We start from the raw sequence: 10,901 nt of genomic DNA on the forward strand, positions 1-10,901 counted from the left end.
AAAAATGGGCAGAAGATATGAACAGACACTTCTCCAATGAAGACATACAAATGGCTATCAGACACATGAAAAAATGTTCATCATCACTAGCCATCAGGGAGATTCAAATTAAAACCACATTGAGATATCACCTGACACCAGTTAGAATGGCCAAAATTAGCAAGACAGGAAACAACCTGTGTTGGAGAGGATGTGGAAATGGAGAACCCTCTTCCGCTGTTGGTGGGAATGCAAGTTGTTGCAGCCACTTAGGAGAACAGTGTGGAGATTCCTCAAGAAATTAAAAATAGAGCTTCCCTATGACCCTGCAATTGCGCTACTGGGTATTTACCCCAAAGATGCAGATGGAGTGAAAAGAAGGGCCATCTGTACCCCAATATTTATAGCAGCAATGGCCATGGTCGCCAAACTGTGGAGAGAACCAAGATGCCCTTCAATGGACAAATGGATAAGGAAGATGTGGTCCATATACACTATGGAGTATTATGCCTCCATCAGAAAGGATGAATACCCAACTTTTGTAGCAACATGGACGGGACTGGAAGAGATTATGCTGAGTGAAATAAGTCAAGCAGAAAGAGTCAATTATCATATGGTTTCACTTATTTGTGGAGCATAACAAATAACATGGAGGACACGGGGAGATGGAGAGGAGAAGGGAGTTGAGGGAAATTGGAAGGGGAGGTGAACCATGAGAGACTATGGACTCTGAAAAACAACCTGAGGGTTTTGAAGGGGCAGGGGGTGTGGGAGGTTGGGGGAGCCAGGTGGTGGGTATTAAGGAGGGCATGTATTGCATGGAGCACTGGGTGTGGTGCAAAAACTATGAATTCTGTTATGCTGAAAAGAAATTTTTAAAAAATGTAAAAAAAAAAAAAAAGAAGGTATGGTCAATAGATACAATGGAACATTACTCAGCCATCAGAAAGGATGCATAGCCAGCTTTTGCATCAACATGGATGGGACTAGAGGAAATAATGACTAGTGAAATAAGTCAAGCAGAGAAAGTAAATTATCATATGGTTTCACTTGTGGAACATAAGGAATAACATGGAGGACATTAGGAGAAGGAAGGGAAAAGTGAAGGGGGGGGGGAATCAGAGGGGGAGATGAACGGTGAAAGATTGTGGACTCCAAGAAACAAACTGATGTTTTTAGAGGGGAAGGAGGTGGGGGGTAAGAGTTAGCCTGGTGATGGGTATTAAGAGGGCACATATTGCATAGAGGACTGGGTGTTATAGGCAAACAAGATTCATGGAACACTACTTCAAAAACTAATGATTTACTGTATGGTGACTAACATAACATAATTTAAAAAAAGAAAGAAGAAATGCATGAAATAATCTTGATAAAGCTATTCAGACATTTGCTGAAAAAAATAATAAAATACTCTGAGGTAGTTGGTAGAAATTTTTCTAAAAATTTCCTTAATGTTATTGCAATTTTGTCTTTTCTGTAATGAAATTTCTAAAAATAAGAAGACAACCCCAGTCCATGTCAGAGAGGCCCTGAGATGGCCTTGGCTCTGGGGAGTAGGAAAGCCGCTGTTCTGGGTGAGGGGATGGTTGCTGAGGAGAACTACACTATCACCCATCACTGGGAGGAGCTCCAAGGGCTAGGAAGGGATGCCACTTCTGCGTGATTTTTTTTCTTCTCTTTCTTTCTTTTTTTAAAACTTATTTTCTTTAAATTCAATTAATTAACATGTAGTTTATCATTAGTTGCAGATGTAGAGTTCAGTTTTTCATCATTTGCATACATTTTGTCTCCTAGAGTTGAGTCTCTTATAGTTTGTTTCCCTCCCTGATTTCACCTTATTTTTTTTCCTCCTTTCTCCTATGATCCTCTGTTTTGTGTAGCAGCTATGTCTACAACAGCTGAGCTCTGGAAAGAGCCCAGATGTCTATCAATAAATGAATGGGTAAAGAAGATGTGGTATAGAAGATGGAGTTCTTGCAGGTCCTGAAATGCAGGCTGTAGGAGTTCAGCAGCCACAGTGGCCTCCGAGGCTGTCCAGCAGTTTTTTTAAGGGCAAATGATATGAGGGTTGGTACGTTAGTGGGGGAAGACAAATATGGAAACAAATACTATGAAGACAACAAGCAGGTTTTTTGGCTGTCACTGATGGGTTATATGTACTACTGAAATGATGGAAGCATTGCACCCCCTGAATGGCATCACTGGCTTCACTCTATGACCGATGGTCCTCCAACAAAACCACCTACTTATTGCTCGCAAATTCATCTGGACAAACCATAAGTTCAAAGTGGGTGGCACTCCAAAACAATATGTACCTTATTTTACCGCTAGAAAGAAGATTCAAGAGTGGATCCCACTTTCAACACCTTACAAGTAAAGACAATGAAAAATAATTTAAACTTGTGAAATATGGGGCTTTTCATGCAATTGCACTTTAATTGCTTACTATTAACTTGATTAAAACTGTTTGATTTGGGGGGTAAATACCCAGTAGTGCAATTTGTAGCTCTATTTTTAAATTCTTAAAGTACCTCCACACTGCTTTCCAAAGTGGCTGCACCAATTTGCATTTACCCCAAAGATACAGATGTAGTGAAAAGAAGGGACATCTGTACCCCAGTGTTCATAGCAGCAATGGCCACAGTCGCCAAACTCTGAAAAGATGCCCTTCAAAAGAGGAACGGATAAAGAAGATATGGCCCACATATACAATGGAATATTATGCCTCCATCAGAAAGGATGAATATCCAACTTTTGTATCAACATGGATGCGACTGGAGGAGATTATGCTGAGTGAAATAAATCAAGCAGAGAGAGTCAATTATCATATGGTTTCACTTGTTTGTGGAGCATGAGGAATAAATGGAGAACACTGGGAGAAGGAGAGGAGAAGGGTGTTGGGGGAAATCAGAGAAGGAGATAAAGTATGAGAGACTGTGGACTCTGAGAAACAAACTGAGGGTTTTGGAGGGGAGGGGTTGAAGGAGAGACGTGAGCCTGGTGGTGGGTATTAAGGAGAGCATGTATTGCACGGAGCACTGGTGTGATGTATAAACGAATCTTGGAACACTGAAAAAATAAAATCAAATTAAAAAATAAATAAAGCTATTTGATTTTTTAAAATAATGTATTTGGGGTTTTTTTGGGGAAAAATTTTATTTATTTATTTCACAGAGAGATCACAAGTAGGCAGACAGGCAGGCAGAGAGAGAGAGAGGGAAGCAGGCTCCCCGCTGAGCAGAGATCCCAATGCGGGGCTCGATCCTAAGACCCTGAGATCATGACCTAGGCTGAAGGCAGAGGTTTAATCCACTGAGCCACCCAGGGGCCCCAAAACTGTTTGATTTTTTAAAAAGAAGATGTGGTATATATATATACAATGGAATATTACTCAACCATAAAAAGTATGAAATCTTACCATTTACAATGATGTGGATGGAACTGGAGGGTATTATGCTAAGCCAGATAAGTCAATCAGAGAAAGACAATTTTCATATGATCTCACTCATACCTGTGTGACTTTCAATTCAAGGGAGAGAAGCATTCCTCCTGTTTGTCCAGTCCCATGGGGCCAGTGTTCAAGGCAGAAAAGCCACCCAGAAGTAAAGAGGGTACATTTGGTAGGAGGATCCCTTGTTCAGCCCTTCTCCAGCACCATCCCCAGAGTGGCACCCAGGGGTGCACAGGAAGTCAAGGATCCAATATGTTCAGCCCACTAATTTCCCATAAGAACCACATCTTCTGTTCTTGCCCCACCATCTAAGTCATTTCTTTATGGTCATCCTAGCCGGGCAGGCACATGGTAAGCACCCAGTTAATGCAAAGAGCTCACATGGATGAGAAATGTGGGGATAGAGGGAAGTGAGTGGGTAGGGAGGCACAAAGAAAACACTTGGCCACAATTCCCAAGTTTCTGCCAGGGGGTAAGAAGGGGGTGCACCACTCTGGATAAAACGTCAACCATTCTGGCAAATGAAGTTGGTTTCTAATTTCGCAAAGACTTTGGAGGGTGTGAGACATTTTAGGTTAAAAACTTAGCAGCATGATGTCTATGGCAGATGAAATCTGAGAAACAGAGTGGACTTTTGGGATTAGTTGGGGCAGTTTGTGTCATGGCTAGCAAATGAATTTCCAGCAAAATAGATTGCGGATATCCCTAAGTAGATAGCCCTCCATCCTATGCCTAAGAAACTTTCCAAACCTCCAATTATGTACCTAGATGGTTAGAAAAATTGAAGGTTCTTCTCTCTTTAGGAAAAACTTAGACCTAAGCATTGGGTCAAATGGTTCTTTCTTTTTTTTTATTCTCTAGTTTTTTTCTTTTTAAATTCAATTAGTCAGCATATAGTACATCATTAGATTTTGATGCTGTGTTCAACTATTTATTAGTGCAAATTAAAAGATAAAGATGCAATGTATTTTTTCAAATACATGAGAAATTTCTGTTAAAAGGAAGTTTATTTTAAAAAATTGTTAGAAAATGGGCAAAAGGAATTTTACTCTGATAATAGAAATGTCATAGCATTTTATTTATTTTTTAAGATTTTATTTATTTATTTGACAAACAGAGATCACAAGTAGGCAGAGAAGCAGGCAGAGGGGGAGAGAGGAGGAAGCAGACTCGCCGCTGAGCAAAAAGCCTGATGCGGGGCTCGATCCCAGGACCCTGAGATCATGACCTGAGCTGAAGGCAGAGGCTTTAACCCACTGAGCCACCCAGGCGCCCTGTCATAGCATTTTAGAGACCTGAGTCAGACCCATTTACTTCACACAATAAGAAACACTGAGGACACAGGTTGTATAGCTGTGGAGGCAGTCAACATAAAATGATGTCCTGACTATGTCTCCTGTCCTTTACTTATCATCATATTTTCATCTTGCCATTTTTTCCCTCCAGTTCTTCATAGGTAGACATTTGCAAAGAAGCACACTAAGCAAAGAGGCAAACATCGCATTTACCCGGGGAATAACTCAATTGATCTACAAGTTATTGGGGCCTTGTTTAAAAGGAATCATCCAGGTGCCCCAGTGGCTCAGTGAGTTAAGTGTTTTCCTTTGGCTCAGGTCATGATACTAGAGTAGAGGGATCAAGCTCCACATCAGGCTTCCTGCTCCCTGCTTCTCCTTCTCCTTCTTCCCTTCCCACTGATCATTCTTTCTCTCTGTCTGAAATAAATAAATAAAGTCTTTTTTTAAAAAAGGAGTCATTCAGTTAAGCATTTGTCTTCAGCTTGGGTCATGATCCCAGAGTCCTGGGATCGAGCCCTGCTTTGGGCTTCCAGCTCAGTAAGGAGACTGCTTCTAAGGAGTCATTCTTCCACCAACAAGGTAATCTTTAGTAATGGTACACGGTAGAAGAAAATCATCATCCTCTCTCTTTCTTTCTCTCAACTTATAACTGCTTTGGTAGTTTATAAGTCAGTCTAAAACTGTTTTGTGGAAACCTCCTTCAGAGTCCAAATTCATCTTTATTATAAGTGTAGCCTAGCTCTCAAGATGGAGTCAGGCTAGTGGACGGTTCAGAGCTAAATGGAGAGGGTCTGCTGCCCATAAAACAAACAAAAAAAATATGCAACACTTCTTCTATGGAATCACCTCATGCATGTTATCTCCTTTAATCCTCACAACCAAGTTGTAAGTTTATCCACACTTGACAGTTTCCTGAGACTTAGAAAGACTCAGTAACTCCCAGGATGACCCAGGTCACCAGCAGGGAGCCAGAATGAAAACTGGGGTTTATATGAACCAAAGCCCATGTCTCTGGCTACCACAGTTGGAATCAGAGTCCATCCAATCCAAGGCCAGGCAGAGGAAACGGTGAAGAGGAGTGCTGTCCTATATCAGGAGAATAATCTAAGGAAGTCTCCATATAGCCCCCTCACTTCCCTTTTGAGCCCCTTTCCCCAGAGTTCCCACAGCTTTGTAGAAGGGCTGTGCAGACCAGCATGAGGAAGTGTGTGGTGGCTTATCCACATGAGGCAGAAGGGGGAACTTACACCACTGTCCGGATCCCCGTGGCTGTAAATGTCTGGCCTTTCAGTTGGACAATGGGATCCACCAGGCTCTGAGGGCTCAAGCTGCTCTGGAATTGGGTAAAGGTGAAGTGGATCTTCATGTGGTTGGAGTACTGTATCAGGGAAAACTGCAAAGGAGAAGAGGAATGCCCTGGGCTCAGGAGTTATTCTTTAATAAACTTTTGATTTTGGAGTAACTTTGGATTTACAAACAACTTTCCATGTGTCTTTGAGGCTAAAACCCTGGGGAAATGAGGCCCAAAAAGAAAACTAGAAAATCAAAACCAAATGATGCTTCTTTCAGAGTTTGCAAGGAATAACCTTTCCTACCTCAACATTTCTTAACTTGAATTTTTAAAAAATTTCATAACATGTGAAATCAACTTATAGACTACATTTCCTCACTTCTCAAGAATTTCTACATACATATGCACGAATTACTGGGAAATAATAAGATAAATCATGAGTTACATGGAAACATAATAAAGAAATCATTAATTATTTGGCCAAGTTACCTTCAGTCTAATTTCACAGCAAAACTATTTCTGCAATCCTTTCAATGCTTTTAAATAGAAAAAAAATATTTCCCAGGCCATGTGGGGACATATCAAATGCCATGGGGGAATTTCCTCAGGTCAGGACTCAAATCAGCCCTGTACTAGGACACTAGTCTCATCATGGCACAGGTCCCCTAAGCCAATCCCTAGCAATACCAGGCTTCCTACTAGGTTGGTCTTCCCAAGGCAGCTGCCAACCCCCTCACTTCCCAGATCTCGGAGACTCAGTCTTCACCAGGGTGTTGGTGCCTTCAAACTGTCCCATCACAGCTCTGACAAAGTCCTTCATCTGCTTAAAGTCACTTTGGACAATGCTGCCAGAACCATCAATCAGGAAGACAATGTCCATCTCTTGACTTGGACACTCTGTAGAGAAGAAGGAAGGAATCAGAGATGCCTGTGTGGGTCCCAGCCATCTCCTAGGGTCCAGAAACCCTTCCTGCACCACAGAGTTAAGGGGCCATTCTTGGCCTAGGAATCAATTCCCAGCCAGTTTCCCCACTTTCCATGGAGGAAGCCCAATCCATTGCCCAAAATGTAAGAAACAAATCAAAGGAGTGAAGAAAAAGAGAGAGAGAGACAGAGACAGAAAGAGAGAAAAAGAAGGGAACAGACTCTTAACGGAAGAGAACAAACTGATGGTTACCAGAGGAGAGGTGGTTGGGGGATGGGTTAAATAAGTGATGGAGCTTAAGGAGTGTACATGTTGTGATGAGCACCAGGTGATGTATGGAATTGTTGAATCACTATATTGTACACCTAAAACTAGTATAACACAGTATGGTAACTATACTGGAATTAAAATTAAAACTTAATTTAAAAAAAGAGTTCTAAACTAAAAAAAAAATCTGTTGCCCCATCACCCCTACCCCCACCTCACAGATTCCCTTGCTTCCCTTCTTCCATAAGTTCCAAGAAGGGGAGAAAGTAGTAAAGGACAGAGGCAAGATGGGTTCCTTATTCAACTACTCAACAAATAGTTATTGACTACACACTAGGAATGTCATAGAGCACGAGGGAAAGGCAATTTAGCAAAGTGATTCAAGTGTGCATTCTGAGCGTGCTGGGCTCAAATCCCAGCTCTGCCACCTACTAGTGAATTGAGGCAACTTATGTAACTCCACTAGGCTTCAGTTTTCCCATCTGTAAAATGGGGATAATAACAGTGCCTAACACATGGGGTAGGCTTAAAAGTGTTGATATGTACCTAAAATACTTAAGATAGGGCCTGGTCCCCCATAGCTGTTATGGAGGTTAGCTATTATGACCATCATCACCGTGTGCCAGGCATTGTTCCAAGCACAAGAACACACCTACAGCAGATGCTAAGGTTTGCCACCAAGAAGACACACCCCCTATTAGGACAGAGGCCCTTATTACTAGCTACAAGAAGTAGCTATTGATTGCTCCCAGATGATAACTCAGGAGATGCCTTTCCCAAGATTACAACTCCTGCTCCTGGGGATGACCTGCATCCAGCCATGTTCCAAGCTCCTCTGGGTTGGCTGAGGCCTCTGTTCTGATCCATCACAGTCCATCTTCTTCTTTTTTTTTTAATTTTTTTTAAAGATTTTATTTATTTATTTGACAGACAGAGATCACAAGTAGGCAGAGAGGCAGGCAGAGAGAGAGAGAGAGGAGGAAGCAGGCTCCTTGCAAAGCAGAGATCCCGATGTGGGGCTCGATCCCAGGACCCTGGGATCATGACCTGAGCCGAAGGCAGAGGCTTTAACCCACTGAGCCACCCAGGCGCCCCACAGTCCATCTTCTTTCACTGCCCAGCCCTGCTTCCTTCACACTCTCAGAACTATTGTCCCCAAGAATATTCCCAAATGAGCCTCAGAGTAGAAGGAAACCTGGTCTAAGACCACAGCTGGAAAAAAGATATCACCCCTGCCCTCATGGAGTCCACCATAATGGAAAATCACACCTTACACTCACAAACAAGTAAGACATTGACCCCAAACTCACATAAGTATTTGTGGCCTGTGTGAAGGACACAGTTGGTACCTCCACCAGTGCCCCACATCCTGTGTTGTGCCCATGGTTGCGGTGATCAGCCACCACAGATAGTAATGAGGCATGATGCTGAACTGTGGCAGCTGGCTTCCTGCCACGAAAACAAAAATACTTTCTCCTTGCACCCCATACCTCCCCCATCCCACCTATGCACCCAGCTGGTGCTTTACCCCTGAGGAGAAGAAATGGAAGGCCACTTCCCTCCCTGCCTTCTTGACTAGGAAATTCAGCTCCCCACATGGCAGGCCAAGAAGCCCTCACTGCCCCCTTCCTCACTCAATATCCCCCATAGCTTGATAGAAGAAGGCCCCATCCCCACATCTTGTACTTGTTCTCACTTTGTTAGCTGCACCACAAAACCACCCCTCATATCCTCTCTCAGGCCATCATGGTGACAAGTTGCCTCACAATATCACTTCTGTTTCTTGTTCCTTTTAGTATCTCCACTGGGCTTCCAATAGCAGGCATCAAGCTATAACTGAGCACCTTCTGAAAAAAAGACCAAGTCAATCAGGCAAGGTTGGCTCCAGGTCTCAGCTCTGTCACTTCCTAACAGCAGGAACTCAACTTTCTGAGCTTCAGTTTTCTTGCTTGTAAGACGGGATGACCCTGCCTTACCACCCAGGATCTTGTGGGGTGCAATAAAGATACATACTAGGCATCTGGCATTGTCTGGCACCCAGTCACTTCTACCTCTACTCAAACTTGATTTTCCTATACTAGGCTTACAGGCTTGTGTTCCATTTTCATTTTTTTAAGATTTTATTTATTCATTTGACAAACAGAGATCAAAAGTAGGCAGAGAGGCAGGCAGAGAGAGAGAGAGGGGAAAGCAGGCTCCTCACTGAGCAGAGAACCCGACGCGGGGCTCAATCCCAGGACCCTGAGATCATGACCTGAGCCAAAGGCAGAGGCTTAACCCACGGAGCCACCCAGGTGCCCCTTGTGTTCCATTTTCATCAGGCATCCCACTCATGAGTGATGGAGACATCTAGGAGAAGAGACTTACCTCCTAGGGTTTAAATGTCACCTCCCCTAATCCTGGTTGCACAGATATCCCAGACAAGTCATCGTATCCCCAAAGCTCTTGGACTCCCTCCTTAAACTCTCTCCGTCCCCTCTATAGACTCTATTTTCACAATTTGGGTGGGTGGTCTTTCTGCTGCAACATCACCTTTGCCTAAAGGCCCACTAAGCCTGACATCATGGTTTCTCTGGTCCAAAGCACTGCTCTCAGTCAGTGCTTTGAGTGGCCCCTGTCTCTGACTTGGAACCCATCATCTCTTCCTCCTAGTCCAAACATATGGTCCTGGGTAGAAGATCAGTCATCATAGCATTCACATATTATGTGTCACGCAAGGTCTAAACACTATATGTATTTAGACTACAGTCTTTATAATTTTTTATAAACAGACTTTATAATTTTTTAAGATTTTTTTTAATGACACACACACAGAGAGATGGAACACAAGCAGGGGAAGTGATAGAGGGAGAAGAAGGCTTCCTGCTGAGCAGGGACCCACTGCAGGACTAAATCTCAGGACCTGGGGATCATGACCTGAGCCAAAGGCAAATGCTTAACAACTGAGCCACCCAGGAGCCCTAAACACCTTGATTATTAAGACCCAGTTTACCAATGAAGAAATTAAACCCCAGGGGATGAAGCCCCAAATACACAGAAGACAAACTTCTTCAGACTGACTCTCAGAGAGATGCTGCGCAGTGTCTCTGGCACCATTCTATGCAGAAGGCATCAGTCCTGGCAAAATTGTGCATCACATTTTCCATGGCCCTACCATTTGCTCCCCTTAGAAGCTCAGCAATAAATGATCCAGAACAGCCTCCCTCTTGGATCCTATCCAAGGATCTATCATCCTCACCACATTTTCGCCATCCAGGGCCTTTTGTCTGAAAGCCCAGAAAGCATCCCTGCACCTGTTGACACCTGTGAGGACCTCGTGTCTCCTGCAGCCAGCTCTCTGAGGCTCCCTTCTGCCCCATCAGAACTTTCTCCCCTTGACCAGCTTAGACTTCCTTCTGTGAGCTTCCCTCCTTGCCTGGTCAGACCATTTTCCCAGACCTTCTTGGGCTTGCTGAGGCCTCTGGGAAGGGGCCATGGACACAGGAAGCCAAGACCAGAGTTATGTGCTCTGCCCACTCTTCAGTGCCAGCATGAACTCACATAGAATCACTGTCTCTGTAGGGACCTACCTGTCAGGGAAGTAGGCATGGTCCAAATGGTCTGCAGGTGGGAGCCCAACAGGAAGCAGAAGCCTTCTGCATACATATTCTCCCCACAGACTCTGTGCATGGTGGGGCCACAGGCCTAAGG

General features: G+C 43.6%; 1 protein-coding gene and 1 pseudogene across 1 annotated transcript in view; one reads left to right on the forward strand and one right to left on the reverse strand.

Moving 5' to 3' along the window:
* The window catches only part of LOC116858080 (integrin alpha-D-like), a 43,672-nt gene that overhangs the window by 12,950 nt on the left and 19,821 nt on the right, over positions 1-10,901 (reverse strand). Inside the window, exons 4-6 of the mRNA XM_032842642.1 lie at positions 10,781-10,895; positions 6,786-6,916; positions 5,976-6,121 (exon numbers count right to left, since the gene is read on the reverse strand). Coding sequence (XP_032698533.1) covers positions 5,976-6,121; positions 6,786-6,916; positions 10,781-10,895 — 392 coding nt within the window. The remainder of the gene's footprint in view (positions 1-5,975; positions 6,122-6,785; positions 6,917-10,780; positions 10,896-10,901) is intronic.
* Positions 1,945-2,356, forward strand: LOC116858141 (annotated as a pseudogene).

Source organism: Lontra canadensis, unplaced genomic scaffold, assembly GCF_010015895.1.
Source record: "Lontra canadensis isolate GAN:19392208 unplaced genomic scaffold, GSC_riverotter_1.0 scaffold132, whole genome shotgun sequence".
Classification (NCBI taxonomy): domain Eukaryota; kingdom Metazoa; phylum Chordata; class Mammalia; order Carnivora; family Mustelidae; genus Lontra; species Lontra canadensis.